The sequence below is a fragment of the Poecilia mexicana genome, unplaced genomic scaffold (genome assembly GCF_051168715.1).
Source record: "Poecilia mexicana isolate PSO_F unplaced genomic scaffold, ASM5116871v1 scaffold_8, whole genome shotgun sequence".
In the NCBI taxonomy this organism is placed as follows: Eukaryota; Metazoa; Chordata; class Actinopteri; order Cyprinodontiformes; family Poeciliidae; genus Poecilia; species Poecilia mexicana.
Window position 1 is genome coordinate 26,521,499 of NW_028263377.1, and position 18,910 is coordinate 26,540,408.

At 44.2% G+C, this 18,910-nt stretch overlaps 1 protein-coding gene across 1 annotated transcript in view; it reads left to right on the top strand.

Annotated features, from left to right (window-relative positions):
* The first annotated feature begins 244 nt into the window (after positions 1-244).
* Positions 245-18,910, top strand: part of rbfox3b (RNA binding fox-1 homolog 3b) — a 54,128-nt gene continuing 35,462 nt past the window's right edge. The window contains exons 1-3 of the mRNA XM_088007793.1: positions 245-748; positions 10,850-10,993; positions 17,460-17,513. Coding sequence (XP_087863919.1) covers positions 530-748; positions 10,850-10,993; positions 17,460-17,513 — 417 coding nt within the window. The 5' untranslated portion in view covers positions 245-529. The remainder of the gene's footprint in view (positions 749-10,849; positions 10,994-17,459; positions 17,514-18,910) is intronic.

Consider the following 18,910-nt stretch of genomic DNA (forward strand, 5'->3'; position numbering starts at 1 on the left):
GACCTGAGCCGATCCGGGCTGGGCCAGGCTGACCTGAGCCGATCCGGGCCAAGCCGGGCCAGGCTGTGCCAGCCAGCGAGCGCTGGCAGAGTGGGGAACCGTTTTCTGCTGGAAGTATTAAAGAGAATCTCGTTGAGGGAGCAGCTGCTCGTTTAACAGACCTGTCACTGAAATCAAAGAGCTTAATCAAAATTTGATCAATTAATTGATCTTTCCTCTTGTGCTTTGAGATTCCCCCCGACTCTTGGCCCTCTAACTGTAAGCCACGCTCTACAATGTAAACTATGTTCATTAGCGATGATCAAGGGTTCCTCTAATGTGAGCTGAGACGTGATATGATGGCTGTTTCCTCTCGGCTCTGAAGCTTGGCAGGACAACTCTCCCCGGTTGCCCTTTGAGTCTCAGGAGGGAACCCGGACGCCTTTCATGCTGCTCACACAAGCCCAGCGACGCGCTGTAGCTTTAACTTCCTCTGCCTTCTCGCTGTGTCTCGCAGGGTAACCAAGAGGCCACCAACCCTCCTGAAGCGATGGCCCAGCCCTACACCCCCGCCCAGTACCCGCCTCCCCCACAGAATGGCATCCCTGCAGAGTTTGCGGCGCCGCACCCGCTCCCGACGCAGGACTACACCGGGCAGAGCCGGGTGCCCGAGCACGCCATGACCCTGTACACGCCCACACAGACGCACAGCGAGCCGGCCGGCACTGACAACAGCACGCCCACCATCACCGCCACCACGACCGCACCGGTCAGTGCCCTGCATCACCTGCAAACACTGTTCTCAACACGCTGTCAGCAAGTAAAATATATTCTTCTTATCATTTTATACTTCATTAACTGATTAACTGTGATTCTTTTTTTGTGCAACTAACAAAAGATGAGAAATATTGTTAGAAATATTGTTGTAAAATTTCATGAATTAGCTGCATCTCTGTCTGCAGGGAAATTTTGGTTCCAGAAACTTTGGAGGTGCATCGCAGTAAATACAGATCATCGGAAAAATATATATTCAGTTCAGAAAGTCACACACACACACACCTGATCATTTGGAAGATTCTAGCTTACATTAATATGTAAAGCTGCAGCATGTAACTTTTATAAAAATATATTTTGTACATATTTGTTGAAACTGCCATGATGCCGTGACAGAATATTATGAGATAGATCATCTGAAAAAATCATGTCCTCTGTTTTCTCTCAGTGTTTATAAGAAACAACCAATGAGAGCCAGGAGGCGGGACTTAGCGCTGTCAGTCACAGTCTTGCCCGGTGCTGCTCATTCCTCTCCCCCTTGATCTCTGCTATTCTTCAGCATTAGCATTAGCATTAGCCTGTTGTGAATGCTAATGCTAGGTAGCATAACCACAGATTACGGCGGATAAACGATTTGCCTGTAACGCTAAGTTCTTTCTCTGCCATAAGCACATTTAGCAGCGAGTGCATGAGGTTGATTGACAGCGCTAAGACCCTCCTCCAGACTGATTGCCTGTTTTTGAGCGGTGCATTTCTGCAGACGGCAGCATGAGATGGATTTTTTCACAGATTAAATGTCTCAAACTGTCACAACATGGTGAAAGTTTTAACAAATAGAATCAATCAATAAAAAACTGATTATTTTAAAAGTTACATTCTGCAGCTTTAATCCAGAAATGTTGATGAACAACGTCTGGGCTCCTTCAGGACGAATATTTTTCTCTTCTGCACTGAATGACCAAAGTGAATGAACTTTCCGATGATGGTGTAGCTGATCTGAGATGCGCCTCCAGCCTGAGCAGAAATGACTGAGCGGTCTTTAGCAGCCATTTTGAAAGCAAAACAAGCCCAGACCAGCTGTGGATTAGAAGTGAAGCTGCTTAGCAAACAGAACAGGAAGCATCCAGATTAACTAAACACCAGAACATGTTGTCCCTAAAAAGGGTCCCGGTTTCAGCTGCATTCAGCCTTTAGCTATAATTAAACTCCACATAAATCATAATTTTACATGTTTGTACATGACTTTAAACAAGGTGTGCAAACAGATTGTTTCAGGAGACTTTAGAAAATTATTTTCTGCATAATTGAACTTGCACATGTGGCCCCATCTGCACTACAGTAATGTGCATTTTTAATTGTCTCCACTGCCCACCATATTGTAGCTTTATTATGTCAACATAAGTTGCATATGGAAGTTCTGCACACTGCCTCAGAGAATTGCGGGTTTTGTGCTCGAAGCAGCCGGCCCAGAATACGCCCAGCACAGCCTGTAAAAATCTCCCATGACTGCAGAACAAAACATCCAAATATTCACATTATGAACCATAAACAACCACATCCCAGAGACTCTTTGTTGGTTCACAGGCTGTGGCATTTAAATGATGTTTGGTTGGTATTATTGGCCCAAAGAAAATATCTCCAACACTATTAAATAACCTGGATCCATGCTTTAGAGGGCCGACACGATTAATCGTCATCAACTAGTTTAGTTATCGATTAACTGCTAACTGGAACACACAGAGTCAAAAACAGGGATTTTACTGAAAGGCGGACATAGTCAGAGCAGAAATTATACGTACGTTTTACATTTAAGATGAAAAAATAATAAAACATTTGTCTGTTAATGTTCCACACAGAACTCAAGTTTAGCTTCATCCGGTTCAATTCCAAATGAAAAAAATCACCTATTAAGCACCTTTTGCTATCCAGTAATTAAGCAACATTCCTCCAGTCGGTTGTTGTTGGACTTTGGTGGACAGGGTTAAACCCTTAGTTTCCTGTTCTGAAAGAGGTCGTCTGCTGCTGTAGCCCATCTACTCAAGGTTTCACCAGTTGTGTGCTCAGTGTGTGGAGTCGTTGGTCTTTTTACCGTCTCTGATCAGCCTGCTGATACTGAAACATTTCCATCCTAACCATAGTTCTCTGGAAACCTGAAGGATGTTTGCGTGTGAAAAATGGCTGCAGATCAGCAGCTTCTGAAACACTCAGAACAACTTGTGGTCTTTGGTGCATGAAGATGCCTAAAACTTTGACTTGCTGCCATGTGGTTGAGTGAAACGGGTCAATTGAACAGGTTTACCAAGTAAAAATGGCCGGGGAGTCAATCAATAAATAGGAATCGATTTCTGGTTTTTATTTACATTCAGATCTTCAGTCGCTCCAAGATTTCCTGATTGTTTTTCTGATTTTTGTGATGCTACTTCAGAAATTTTTGCAAGGAATTTTGCAATATTTTAACTTGTGTGTGACAGTAAATGTAACTTTTCGTTAGCTGTCAGCAGTGTAGTAGATGTAAAAAACACTGCCACCTGCAGGTGGGAGTTAGCATTAATCACCCAATGTTTTTGACAATTAAATTCCAATAAACTTGCAATTGAGTTTTGGTGTAAGAAATGCCGGGATCTGTTGATTTTGCATAAATTACTGTGAAAACTGGAGGGACCGCTTGATGTTTAGCGGTTTGGGAGGGAAGTTCAGATCCTGAGATGTCTGAAGATGCAGAGGCAGAGCTGATCAGATTTTATCTGACAGGAAAGAGTTGGTCTCTCTGTCGGAGCGACACGCCCTTCACCCTCTGTGCCCTCGGTGAAAGCGGCACGGCGGAGATGCCTTTTACTCCAGCTGCTGTCCAGTCGGATCAGTCTGAGCGTGAAAGTCGCCTTCCTGCTGTCTGCTGTAAATCCCTCGACTCGGGATTTACATCCAAAGTTTCCGATAAAAGCGAAGACGACTCTCGTGGCTCTAATGTTTATAAAAGGTGGTTAGAGATGAAAGGAGAAGGGTTCTTCTTCTGTGGTGGCGTTGGGGGTCACGGCGAGGTCGCAGCCCCCCTGAGAGGGATCCAGGTCACTCATAAAGAACGTTGCTAACACTTCCATTTTCCTGGCCTCACAATTACTGCACAGCCATGAATATTTGGCAGCAGAAAAGTGCTTAGGCAGCACAAGCCGAGCAGCGGCGCATTATCATCGCCTTGTAATGTAGCAATGTTTGATTTAAAGATTTGTGTGACGCTCTCCAACTGCTCCACAGTTATATCCTGCACTTACAGTAATGGCTGACATGCAGGAGAGTTTAAAGTGGGGTGGGGGAGGGGGACTTGGCAGGAGGCTCACCCTCCTCCTCCTCCTCCTCCTCCTCCTTCGTCTTCCTCCCCCTCTCTGACACTGAACACCACTCCTCCGCTCGATGCCTCCCTGTCTCCCTTCTCTCTCCGTTTCGCATTTGATTTCATTTCATCTGTTCGCCCGCTGTGAGAAAAAGCCCAGAGATGGTCGCCGTGGAGAGATGAGAGCTCGGCTGGCTCTCCCCGCTCCCCTCCATCTCCTCTCCCCGCATCCAACCGTCTCTTCTCGGGGAGGACAGAGGGATGAGATTAGTGGGGTGTAAACACAGAGCCTAATCCTCGGGGGCCGCTGGTGTAGTGTCGCCCACTGCTGCGTTGGCTGCCTTTAATGACGGGCCCAGCCGGTTTGCTCTGGGTGCCGCAGACGGGCCCGGGTGCCTTTGATTAGGGCACCCTGCAGAAACACAGATTGAAGGAGCAGATCCCCCCTCTGCTGGCTCGACTCTGCTGCGCTCAGCTCCTCCACCCCGCCACGACGCTTTGCTCTGCACATCTTCTTGACTTAAAGACTTAAAAAGAGTCAAGTGAGTGAGAATTCAGCGAAACGTATGGATTCTGTGTCAATTCCCCACAGAGAGCAGAGTGTGTGTGTGTTTTAATGAGGCGTAGGGAGCGCTGGCTCCTTCCCTCTGCGTCTCTACCAGGAAGGTGGCGCTGTCCGCCGCCCGGTCTGCAGGCCGGCATCGTGTTCAAACAAGCTGACTTGAAAGCAGGCGACTTGAGGAAGAGAGGCAGCGCCGAACTTTTCTCCAAATCCTTGGAGACGAGGGTAGCAGAGGGCTGCCGGGGAGCGAGCTCGTTATCTGGCTCGGCTCAAATAGTCTGAGGTTTGGTTGAATTTCATGAGTAATCATTCTCTTTTCAGATAACAAATTAAGGCAGTGGCATTAGGGCAGCACTCATTTCCAGATTTTTCACAGCCCGTGTCAGCGGCATGAAGACTTTCCAAAGGGTATTCTGGGGGACTGTGATAACATAGACACACACACACTCGCAGGAGCATGCAGAAAACATGGACGAGCACATGCAAACACTCACACACGAGCTGTGGTCTCTGGCGAGCCGCATTTAAAGCATGGAGACGCCAGCAGGGTGTCGCTTTCAGAGGCTGTGCTGACGGCGATCTGCAGGAGTGGGAGGAGATTCAAACTCTCAATGATTTAATAGTTTAAATTATCACAATACCTGCTTCCATGTCTCAGTCAGAAACTAACAATAAACCAGAGGAAGAGTGGATCTGTCCTGCTGCACATTTACAAAATCAGAGCAGAAATGTAAATACAGCAAGATGATCTCCAGATATAAATGCGTTAATTTAAGGGTGCATTCACACCTGAAGCAGGAAGTGGACTACAGTACAGGGAATTCTGGCTAAAAACAACCAAAACAAACGTGTCATGCTAGCGCTAACTGGCGAAATGACTCGAGGTCTGTTACCAAAGAGAAGAGAGAAATCCTCCAACCACTAAAATCTGACGCTACTCCATTTGTTACATGTTGCGAAGGAAGAAGATACAAAATACTCTAATCTAATTATTAATCCTAATTTGATGATTCTGGCTTACTGCTAATGCAAACCCAGATTCCTCTGAAAGACTGAGGCTATTACAGAAATGTTGGCCCACTGAATGGTACATGTAAAATAATCATCAGTGTATCGGTGCATCAGTGTATCGGTGCATCGGGGCATCAGTGTATCGGTGCATCAGGGCATCAGTGTACCGGTGCATCAGTGTATCGGTGCATCGGTGTATCGGTGCATCAGTGTATCGGAGCATCAGTGTATTGGTGCATCAGTGTACCGGTGTATCAGTGTATCAGTGCATCAATGTATCGGTGTATCAGTGTATCGGTGCATCAGTGTACCGGTGTATCAGTGTATCGGTGCATCAGTGCATCAGTGTATCGGTGTATCAGTGTATTGGTGTATCAGTGCATCAATGTATTGGTGTATCAGTGTATCGGTGCGTCAGTGTACCGGTGTATCAGTGTATCGGTGCATCAGTGCATCAGTGTATCGGTGTATCAGTGTATTGGTGTATCAGTGCATCAGTGTATCGGTGCATCAGTGTATCGGTGCATCAGTGTATCGGTGCATCAGTGTATCGGCGCATCAGTGTATCGGTGTATTGGTGCATCGGTGCATCAGTGTATCGGTGCATCAGTGTATCGGTGTATCGGTGCATCAGTGTATCGGTGCATCAGTGTATCGGTGCCGCTGGCAGAGAGGCATCGTTTCCATTTGGACATTACATGAGCATATCATAACATGTCTGGGTTAAAGTTCAGTTTTTTATTGATCTGATATAATATTCTAATGTTCTCAGAACATAATTTATTAGCTGGAAGCCAAAATGACCAGAAATAAACAATGTACAGATTCTCTGATTTTAGCATTTTGAAATAAACATTTTACCGACATCCTAATTCATCAAGAATGAGCCGCTCCTCAGCATCTTTGTGTTAATATTCAGACAGCACTGCAGCAGGAGATCGATTGGCTCTCTGATGTTTGGAGTTTTACGGCTCCTGTTCGGGTTTGGGCCGATGTAAACACGGCGCGGCCATTTTTACTGAATGATTTCTGAGCTCGAGGCCGCAACAGTGACTCTGGGCTCTAAAACTAAATTTAAAACCCCAAAATTTACAGACCAAAGTCCCACACATGGAGGCTCTGAGACTCGCAGGAGCGCCATTCATTTTGCCGGTCTGCACAGTGAGTCCTGCCTCTGAATGTGAAATAATAAATAAAAATGAAAACTGTGGTATTTCTCAGCCTCAGGAAAGGCAAATTCATCCCCTCCTGTTGTTTGCAGGTTTTTTCTTGCTCTATTGTGTCACAGTATAGATATATATCCATAGAAGTTTCCTACGGACCTGGAAAGTTTCAGGTTTTCTTTTCCCACTAACCAAATTCAGGTTGAACTGGACCGGTTACACCGGGTCGACACGTCAAACGAATCACTAAAGCTGCAGAAAGGGAGAACTGAACTTTGATAAAAGTATGTTCGTTACATATTTCCTAAAACTGTTCCACGTAAGCCTGGGGGTCCAAAGTGTGGCTCAGGGGCCATTTGTCGCCCTTGATATGATTTTGTTCGGCCTCTGACCACAAAAAATATTTCTGATATTTCTGAAGTAACGATATACAGATTTCATAAAGATTTTGTTCATTATTGAGCAGATAAATCTAAAAAATCATTTAAAAATTTAAATAAAATAATTTTTGCATTTTTAATTGAGTCAACTTTGTGGCCCTCCAGTAGTTTAAATTAGTCAGTTTGGATAATAAAACTCTGATATGGCTCAAGCAGGATCAAAGTTAACACTTTGCATAGAAATAACAAGAATTTTGATAAAAATCTAGCAGAAATCCCAGGAATCGAACTGCGTCGTGGTTTTTAGTGCAGGTAGATCCTGAACGCTTTGCCTCCTGTGCAGGAGCGACGGTGGCTGAGCCGGGTCACCAGCCTCTCCTCCAGGTGATGGAGAGCTTATATCTGCAGCTTCTTTAGAGAGAGAAAACAAACCGGAAGAGGAGGGTAATGAATTAAGGCTTGGGCATTATAATTCTTGTGAGCGAAGACTCCGAAGCCCCCCACCCCGGCTCCTATTTAATCGGATGTAATCTACCTGCTTGGCAGCATTCCAATCAGATAGTTTCAATTATGCTCTTGTAATGCCACTCTGTGAGGAGGGGGAAAGTGCTGAGCAGAGCACTTTGCAGGCGATTTGCAAATAACAGCAAGGGAGTCTTTTAGAGAAATGACTGAACAGGAAGCCAGAGAGCTGCAGGAGTTGACAGCTCTCTCACTCTTAGCTTTGCTGGCTTTGGCGGTGACGGTGTGTTTTGCATCCCACCTCCTCCTCCCTGTGACAGCAGCTGTCGGGACAGTAAAGTGCCACTGAAGGTGGCCTCCTATGGTAATACAGAGGTAATTATTTTCCACTGCTACAGCGCCGCTTCACAAGCAGGCAGGCAGGTTGGAGCCTCGGGAGCAGCGGCGCGCAGGCAGCATTCCCGGATCTCGGTGACACTCGAAGTTATTGAGTTAGTAGTTTGCAGTCTGAGGTGCTCGGAGTCAGCAATTCAGCGTTTGTGTTCCCAGAATGTGTGCTTGGCCCTGATGTCAGCGGGCTGCTGGCCTGTCTGCGCGCCGGCTGAAAGTTAATCTGGATGTCTGCAAACACGCGTGATAAAAAGCCCGACAGACAGAGCTGGAGGACAGCGGAGCGCCGCAGCCCGGCAACATACGCTAAAGGTCGAGTGTGTCATGTGTGACCGATGAAACAGATTGACCCGAGGGGCTCCGGTACCTTGTCACCCTCCGCGGTCCAGCATCTGTCTGCAACGTGTCACCCCTGGGCCCAACATGGCCGCTCAGGCTATTAACCTCCAGCGCGCGAGGACACGGCTCTGCACTCGTCCCTCTCTGTCACCGATCCGTGGCGTCCGGACGGCGGCGGCGCGGCGGCTCAGGTGGAGCTACCTGGACGGCCGCGGGCCAGGCGGAGCGGGACCTTGAATCAAACAACTGTCACCGCTAACAATGTATGTCACCGTCTCGGAATGGGCCATAAAAACCAAATAAATGACGGCCATTACAGTGGAGATTGTGATTATGATAATGAGAATAATAAAGGCGATCATCATTACGATCATGATGATAATGATAATACTGTGATGATGAATTATAATGAATAAATCCCGAGCCCATTTCCTAAATGGTGGGCATGTATCACTAAGAGGCCTGCAGCCACGGCTCTCCGAGTCATTTCAACCGTTTGGACTCGGGCAACAACCTCCTCTCCTTTCACCGCTGCATCGCCACCAGACTGTGTCTGTGTGTGTCGGAGTGTGTGTAGGTGTGTGTGTCGGGCTCAGAGAGCGCTTCCCAGGAGACCTTGCAGTTTACATATCACATTCAAACAGCTTTTGTGCTCAATATCTGCCACTTCCACTGCCTCGTCCCTCATCCCCCCTCCCTCCTCGGTCTCTTTCTTTATTTAACCCCCCCACCGCCACCGGCACTAAATCAGGCTTCAGTCCTGTTGGTTTTATTCATTTGTTTGCTAATATGAAACTGAAACTATGAGCAAAAAACCCACGTTCAAACACCCAAAACAAACTTCATCTTCTCCTGATGAGTGACCTCTAGTGGTCAAGGCCGTAATCACGTTGCTCTCTCAAATGTGCAGCTCTTCATTCAACCACTAAAGTTTAAAATCTGACTTTTTCTCAGATTTCTCCACCTTCATTTCCAGCATGCGTAAAGAAAAGCAGCATGTAAAAATCACAGCAATCCAGAAGCTACATAAAACAATAAAAACATCAGAATGAACAGATGAATAAAACGCCATTAAGCAGAAGATTACAGCCGTATTCTGTTAAATAAAACACTTTTTTAAGATTTCATATTTTTCCACATTTATTCCTATTGCATATTGACTTTTTCCCATCCAACAACAAAAATGCAGAAAAATCCATCCCAAGCAGCCCAGAGGATCTGATACAGAACCAGGCAAAATAAACATAACAGAGAATCAGATACTGGTCCAGTTACAGACTAAAAAAACTTTATATATATACATATACGTGTATCACCGTGATGCAGGGGTGAAGGCAGGATGGCAAACAGGTTAATATGCAACAGATCTGATGGTTTTTTATTAGTTTAATATAAAAACATGAGAATAATGGATATGATCTGAAATTAAACTGGTTTATTTTGGGTCATTAAGGTTTAGGAAACTGGAGAATAACTTTGATTTTTGCACATTTTGATGACGGTTTCACTGTTGGTGACGGATGTTTTTTATGCCCTGTGAAATTAAGTTGACTTATAGACTGAGCACAAAAAAAATGTTTTCTAAAGAAGATAAAAATTTTATTGAATTATAAAGGTTCAGATCAGATTTATAGGCAACATTGGATGCAAAGACCCAAAGTTAAGCAATAATTGTCTCAGGTTTTATTAAAATATTCCTCCCCCCTCAAAAAAAATCATTAGTGAGCAGTTTTACCTGCCAGATCTCAGCTAATTACCATTTGGCTCCACACTTGTATCGATATTTGTCATTTTCTTCTCTGAAAGAGGGAAAATGATCCCATCTAATGGAAAACTTTTAGCCCCAGCAGAGCAGGAGACAGAGGATAAACTCTGCGTTTGACCAATGAGCTTTTTGTCCACGGAAAATAAAACAAGGTCCATCTAAAGAGACAAGCCAGCAGCAGGCTTGCTGAAATCCATCACCGGTGTCACACTGAGAAACAAGTGGAATTTGTCATTGACATCAGACACATCATTTATACAGAAATGTCAGCGTCGCATTCGCATAATGATGGAAACAACAACGCTGAGGGCTCTGGGCCTCGCACTCTGATGGCTGTGTGCAAACGTCACCAATAATGTGTCTTTAGTCTAGACATGTCAGGGCTCTGTGGGATCTATATCCACGCCTTTTTGTCAGCGCCTTCAATCTTCCCTGTTGCTCAGGAGCTAAGTGCAAGAGATTAATAAGTGGATTTGTAATGCACAACCTCAGGTTTGACACTATAAGTCATCGGCTGTTTATCGCTCAGGCTTTCTGAGTAGATTGAAAAATGGCAGATGTGGAGTTAAGTTAGTCAGCCGGGCCTCCCGCCCCCTCTCTGTCTCTCTCGTTGTGCAGGACCAGGAGGTACAGTACGCCGCCGCAGCAGCAGCTAATGAGCAGCTTGTGTCTTTTCTGTTTGTTTCCCTCCGGCAGACAGATGACGTGACGCAAACAGAGGGTTCTCAGCAGCTCCAGCTCCAGCACTCAGACTCTTCAGAGAAGCAGCAGCCAAAAAGGTTACATGTCTCCAACATTCCCTTCCGCTTCCGGGACCCAGATTTGAGGCAAATGTTCGGGGTGAGTAGCTCCAGGAAACTTATTTCTACTGGCACAGCAGCAACACTCACACACTAACCCTGTTTCCACTGATTATATAATTAGGCATTTTGACATTATGAAAATAAATTTGCTGAATGGAAACATGGCAATTTTGAAAAGACTCGTTATTCAACAAAAACTTTTGGCGCTAGATTTTTTGGCAGTATTGAAATTGCAATGGAAACACTTTGTGTCACATCACACAAGTTATTTTTCATTTTATTTTATTTTCCATTCAACCAGGTGGGATATTAGGAAGTAACTGGAGCAAAGATCCAGCAGCACACTTTACCGAAAATAACATGTTTTATGTTGAAATCATAAGACATTAAAAACAACAGAGACATCTGTGAACGTTTCAGACATTTTAAAAATACCTTTTAAAGTTCCTTCCAGTCTGCAGCATCATGCAAAGATAATTCTCCATATTTTGATTTCAGTGAGCGTGACGCGTTGATCGGAATACGTTACAGTCACATGATCAGCAACCAGGAAGGAGATGACAGGAAGTAGTTGAAGGATGATGAGGTTTATTTTTTAACGACTTATCAAACGTATCCACGTGTGATTTTAATTCTGTTTCTGCAAATTGTTTTATTTTTTTCAACAAAGTTTTGCGCACATTTATAATGGAAACGCAGCCAGTGACTCGACTGATTCAGCTGTTCGCAGGATGTTCCAGTTCGCTACGTCTCCACTAACAGGAAATGATCGCATCGTCTAGAAAATACAGGAAAGCACAAACAGGAACTGGAGGCTTTGCTGCAGCTGTCATCTAGTTAATGCATTGATTACTGTGTTGTCTGGGGAGAAAAGAGTGGCTTGGAAGATTTCGCAGGTGATAAACAGCTCAATCAGTCACAATCAGCTCCTGAACTCTGTGGGTCAGACACCAGGGAGGCGGCGGCTGAGCGATGAAACCTGCCGCCGATCCCCAACCCGTCCGCCGTTAGCGGCTCGCGTCCGATCGAGTTTGAACACCCGGATCTGACGGATCTTCATCGTCTCCCGGCCAATTAATGCGCCGGCTCAGCGGCTCACCTTTGTGTCTCGCACAAGCTTCGATACGAAGCCAACCGGATTCAATAACAATAATGGATCTGAACGGAGACGATGGCCAAAAATGTACTTCAAATGTTAGGCGCTAATTGGACCATTAGCAGCCAGAGGCGTTAATTTTAGCCGTTATGAAGACAACACTGAGCTGATGATATTAATTACCAGAGAGCCCTAGCTGTGGCTTTATAAATTGCACACAACATGGCTGCTTTCTCTCTCTGATTGTTGGCTTTATTGTTCCCAGCTCTGGTGCAGGTCGTGTGGAATCCAAATCACCGGCGTAATTAGCTCGGAGGCTTTGTGTGCCTGGCCGCTGCATGCAGATATATGATGGAAAATTGATTGCAGCCCACCCAGCCTCCCTCAATCACATGTTGCCCTCTCCTTCCCGTTGCTCGCGCTGGTTGGCGAGGTGGAGGATTGTGGGATTGATTGTCTTGGTTGGAGCTTGGCGTAGAGATAGCAGGTCCGCTCCACCCTCTGACACGGCCTCCACAATGGGGCCTTTGTGTGATCAGTGTGTGCAAAGCCTCATTCCTCCAGCTCTAATGGCTTCTGGAGCGCCACCGGCTCAATACGCCATTACCGCTACGCATGAGTGAAGCCCACAGACGGGAAGACGGAGGAGGCGCCGCGCGGGCTCCCAGGGACCCGGAACGAGACGGGAGGGCCCGGGATGCCCCCCGCACGCTGCCGGGTTGAGGGACCTGTGAGCCTTTAACGAGGCGCTGAATGAAGGTCTCATTAGGGCATCCACAGCGGACGCTAATCAGTAATTAGAAACTGTGATCTCTGAGAGCTGGTAAGTGCGCGGGAAATGAAAACACTCCAGCGAGCGCCGCGCGGAGCCCACGCTGCGCCGCTCGAGGGTGCCCTCATTTGTGAGCGCCGCTTCTTCAGCAGCGCGTCTCTGGGTGGGTGTGAGGGCTCTCGCAGCGTTCCCCAGAGCAATCAGACCCCCGCCCCACGCTGACTGCTGCGCCCCCAACACGCAGGCCGCTGCCGCCTCATTACGGCGCTCTGAGCAGCGCCGAGACGTTCAGGATAATCAAAGGTGGATCCTGTTTGGCTTGAAAAGGCTGCAGGTCCGCAGCTGAGAGGGAAATCTCTCTCAGTTTACAACCTCGGCTCATTAACCGGAAAAAACAGAAACATGCAAACGCTTTGTCAAGAAAGTGCTGAATTGATCGTATCATCATTTACCATGATTTTGATGCAGTTATTTATTTGGATCAGCAAACATTGAATAAAAAAACATTTATTACAAAATCAGTTACACTGTAATATTACTAGGTGATTCTCAGTAAGCAATAAATCAATTAGTCACATGATAAATTAAAACAAACTCAATAATTTCCATTTGCATGTTTTATTGTTTTTATCTTTCTACCAAAAACTGGATGATAAAAGTCTTCAGTTTGTGGTTTTGTTTACAGACTTCATAATTAATTTTATTTATTGTTTGTGTTGTTTTATTTTGGATATTTAAAATGTCTTCCAGTTCCAGTGTTGAATAGAGTTGAAAGTTTATTTTATGCCATTATTTTTATACGTGTTGAAAATGGTCTGAAAACAACAATGTTATCATTTATCACAATTTATTGTCCAACACAGTTTGTTATTATGACAGACCTAAATATAACACAGCATTCTGGTTCATGACTGAACTGTTGCAACATTTTATATAGTAAATAATTAAGCAGGGTTCTTTTAAATGCTCCTGCATTTATTTAAAAATACCAATAAATCTGATAAAATCCAGTTTCTTTATTTAAAGAAACGGATTATAAATGGAAATGTTTGTTTGTGGGGCTGTAACTGCTGTGACAGTCGCAGACATGAAGTTACCCGTAGAAGAAGGAATAAATATCTTGTTACTTTTACCGTTATCACAATATTCCCACAGATTACCGTGATAAAGGTTGAAGTTTGTACTTCACCTGGTATGAAGTCCTTGAAAGTCTCTGCAGTTTTTTAGTAAAGTGGAAACTAATATTCTGTCTAAAAACCTAAAATTGGAAAGTGATCATTTTGTCGAAGTCATTTCAGAGACGTGGGATCTGGACTCTTCTACGTCACGTTGAGGCACCAGGCTGGACGAACTGAAGTGTTGAATTAGATTCTTTTCCAACTTGTTCATGTCAGTTCAGCCTTAGTTCCTATTTGTTCAAGTCGAGTTCATTTGGTTGGCGCTCTCAGCCAAAAGTTGGAAACGGCTTTGAAACTCATCCAAAACTTCTGCTGATTCGATCAAATCACCAACTTTACCTAAAATCACGTCACATGATTTTTACCTGGCCTAAACGACAAACCCCCTGAAACCAGAGCAAACGGAAAATGTACAGAAGTTTAGATGCTAACCAGTTTTTCCATATATGCTTGGCTACCTGACGGTTTATTTATTCCATGTTTACTAACAATTAGACACATACCTTCTGCATAATGACTGTATTTTACTAAGCCTACTTATGAAGTAAATGAATATTAACCATCTTAACTTGTATTCACTACAAGTCTGATGGCCAGTTGGTTTGCCTCCTCTGTTCTTACTCTGAAATCAACTAAATAAATGTGATATTAAACGACCAATTGTCTTTGGACAGTTGGAGATCAGCCTTAGCTCACATAGTGCTGAGCTTTAAACATTTTTCCCTCAACAGAAATGAGCCGCTGACGAAAACGGACGTCATTTATCCAACTTGGCGATAAATCTGCACTTACCTATGATAGACGCAAACAAAAGCTAAGTAGCTAGCAAAGATATGTTAACAGCTGGGCAGCAGAAGCCTCAATGTCTCAGGTCACAGAACAAAATGAAGACGTCTGTTTCCAAGTCAAACGTCAGAAAAGTCCAGTGAGAAAAGATGCAACATTTATGAGAATGTACAAGATTAGATACTCCTGCCACAACAAACTTTAAGGCAAACTTACATTTTCTTAAATAAATGTAAAACGTTTTAGGGTCTTAATTTTAGAGACAAAGTTTTAAGGGTTTTTGAGCTGGTTTGCTCCTTTTCATGTGAGAAAACCATCTGAGCACGAAGCCGTGTTTAGCTAGTCGCTCACAAACCAGGGAAGTTTCAACTGGCTCAAATCAGAGGTTTGTCTAATACACATTACGTTACCACAGATTTTAAGAGAAAAGGAGGTTAGGTGGATATTTATATTGTATTTAAGCTTTTAGTTTGACCAGGAAGGTAATTTACCTCAATGTAATAAATACTTATTATTCATAATAGCTCAGAGAGTTACTGATCTGTGTAATTAAAAAGGTAAAGGTATTAAAATTGGGGATTTTTTTGTTAAATTTGTGTTTTGCTCTCAGACCAGTCAGGTGTGTAAGAGACTTTCCAAATCATAACATTTTGCTGCGTTGCTGTCAGAAGACATTATGAATGAAGACAATAATAACTTACATGAAAATGTTTGAAACGTTCTTGGGCTTTAAACGTGTCGGTGAGTTTTTTCTTTCTTTCCGCTGTGGTCAGTGACCACTGTCCTGTTTTCTGCTCAGTTCCAACATTTTAACAGTGAAGTTTTAAACTTTTTCAGGGATAAAAACCAAACAAATGAACTAAAGTTTAAATTCACTATTTTTATTTATTACTGTTATTAAAAATATCTCATGATGGTATTCTACATTTTACAGTACAATGTAAAATATACCAAAATGTTTTAAAATGTCTCTCATGCAGCCTAAACACCAGACGGTTCTGAGAAAACAAAAAAAACTAGTTTAACAAAAAAACTTTTATTTTAATTACACAGATCAATAAGTTATTGAGGAATAATAATCATTACACCGAAACAATCCAAACAAATTGAGTACATTTAGACGTTTCTAACTAACCTGAAACAAGAAGCGGTTAGTCTGATTGTCTTTTTATGGTTTCAATTGTAACAACAGAGATGAGTCGCTTTGACAGGTTTTGGGAGAATCCATCATTAGACTGCACTTTATTACAAAACTGCACTTTGAATATTAAGCACTTTATAAACTGAAATTCAAGCCTTTTGAAGCACTTGAAGCACCTGTATGAACCGTGTCTGCATCGACGCATGGAAGTGCAGATTAAAAGCTGCGAGGAAGCTGGTGTGAACGCGTGAGCGTTTAGATGTTGGGTGATAAATGGACTGAAACGTGAGGAAGCGCCGGTGTGGTCGCTGCTCTGTGGATGGATGGAGCTGCAGTCCCACGCTGTAGATGACATCAGTCTCTCCCTCTGGAGACTCCTCCCATTGAAGCTATTGTTTATCGCTGCTGCTGATGCAGCTGTTTATCCCTGTGTGTGTGTGTGTGTGTGTGTGTGTGGGTGGGGATAGGAGTGAGATCAGTGGTGAGCAGCGAACAGTCCCCAGCGCCATGTGGAAATCCACAAAGACGACTTCCTCTGAAACTAATTAATCGACGCCACAAGCCCATTACACTCGGTTAAAACAATTAGCATCTGCACGTAGCGTGGGGGAAGCATTGTCTTCTCGGGCGAGAAAGGGGGCGTCACGCTGGGATATAAATGCCTGCGCTCCCTGTTTGAGTCAGTGGAGCCGAGCGCCGCAGCAGACAGATGTGCGGACAGGAGCGGAGATGCGGTGCGTCGCCCTTAAAAGGAGCAGGAAGCAGAAGTTTTTCTGCTCCGCAAGCCCACTCCACTGTCTGCAGCCGGATAATAGCCAGCTCCTCCTAACCCCCTATTAGCGGCTCAGTCAAACGATCCATCCATTCCCATTGAGCGCCGACCACATGGAAGGCCCATTTCTTCCCTGTTGTGCTGAAATGAAGGCGATGCGGACCGCTTGACAGGGTAATTACTTTTAATGAAATAATACGGCCATTGTAGACAGCAATTAAAAGTCGCACTCGCTCCACTCATTAGAGGAACTTACAGTTTACTTTCATTCCTCTGTTTTCTAATGATCCGAAGGCAGGCCTGTTAAATCGAAAGGCTGGAGCGCGGTAACCCCCGGGGACGGGCCCTGAGGTTCTGCTGGCCGCACAAACACAAAACAGAGCGGACCGGGAGGAGGCGCGAGGCAGCAGGAAGTTTTTCCAGGGTGATGACATCAAAACGGCGTCGGAAATAAACAAACTCTGATCAGAAACGCTGCGAAATTATCAAAGATCAAGCATTTCTACAAAGGTCTCGTTTCACTGATACGAATCCAGACGCATTAAAGGAGCAGCAGCAGCGATGAGGTCTCGCCAACAACCTTCAACAACTGTTTGCTCAGCTAACAAATGCAAATTGACCACCATTTCCCCACAAAAGTAACATTTCCATATCGCCTTAATGGTTTTTCTCTCTCCAGCCTTCCTCCTCATGAATTCACAGCCAGCCAAGCTTTCTAACTCCATCTCTGCTCTTCTGTCTTTCTTTTCTCTCCGCAGCAATTTGGAAAGATTTTAGATGTGGAGATTATCTTTAATGAGCGAGGATCCAAGGTAAGTGAACTAGAACGCCAGCTGCTTCATTACCATGTACTTCTTCTGTTTCCTAATGATGGCATTAGTGTGGTGTGTACATTGGCGAAGAGTAGCCGTCTCTAAGCCCGGTCCTGCAGAGCCGAATTCAGCCGGCCCCTCGCTCTCCGGCTCCCTCCCTCCCTCTTGTTTTGTTGTCTGGTGCAGCTCTCACACAAGTTGTGAATCATTAGTCCTGTCAATCAATTTATTATTGAGCTGTTTCACATTTCGCCTAATCCACCAGCAAGCTGCAGGTCCTCCAGCAGATGGGAAGGAGCCTGCTCCAAACCTGACCATTCATTCAGATGGCTTCATGCTATTCAGATATTCACTTTGTGAGGAAACGTAGGATTTAAAACATCCAGCTGACGAGAAGATCCATGAGAACCAGATGAGATTTTAAAAGAACTGAAAATGGATTCAAAGGTTTGAGCAAAGACCTGAAACCTTCATGACCTGGTCGTAATGTTTTGCTTAGTCTGGGAGCATAAAATGTTTCAGAAATGAAACTAGAACCAATGATTCAGGGGTGTTCAAAGTGGGGTTTGTGGGCCATTTGTGGCCCCTGTCTACAATTCAAGAATGAATTTGAAAGGTTTTACAAGTGAAATAATCTGAAACTAGTCCTTTCTAATCTGGATTATTTACTAAAAACAAGCTCATTTATCTTGCTGAAAACTTGTTTGTGATTTAATTTTCTTATTTTTCAGTGCACCAAGACATTTTGCACTACAAACTAGATCAAAAATACTTGCTAATATTTTTATGTTATGCATTTTATTCAACTCAAATCTGCTTGTAATTGCTGTATTAGCATTTGTCTAAATATAACAAGTGTTTTCAAATGACGTATATAGATCATGTTTTTATTGCTATAAAGAGAGAAAATATTTTTTACATTTTCATCAGAGCCCAAAACTATCAGCACATTCAGCATTTAGCTTTCAATTAACGATTAAATTAAAATAGTTCATGCTTAGTTTATTATTGAGTTTGGGGGGAAAAAATCTACATTTTTGGTGATTTTAGATTTTAAAAAAGGGATTTTTGTTCCTTTAACAATGGCGGGTGAAGTTGAGGCTCACACAGCATCTCTCGATGCTCACTTCTGATTTTTTACTGAAATCCGATATTTTTTGCGCGGTCGTTCTTGCTACTAATTAAATGCGACTGCAGTCAGACTTCTGTGAACGTCCCAAAAGCGACCCGCATGTGCAGAAGAAGAACGTAGACGTCCCGCCGCAGCGCTCCGTTTACGGCAGTAATAATGGCCGCCGTCGTCTATGATTGGATGAAGTCAGAGCCGACAGAATCATCACCAAATCAGAACAAGACTAAAAAAAAAAGAAGTCCAGCCAACAGCAGCAGCCTGTTGA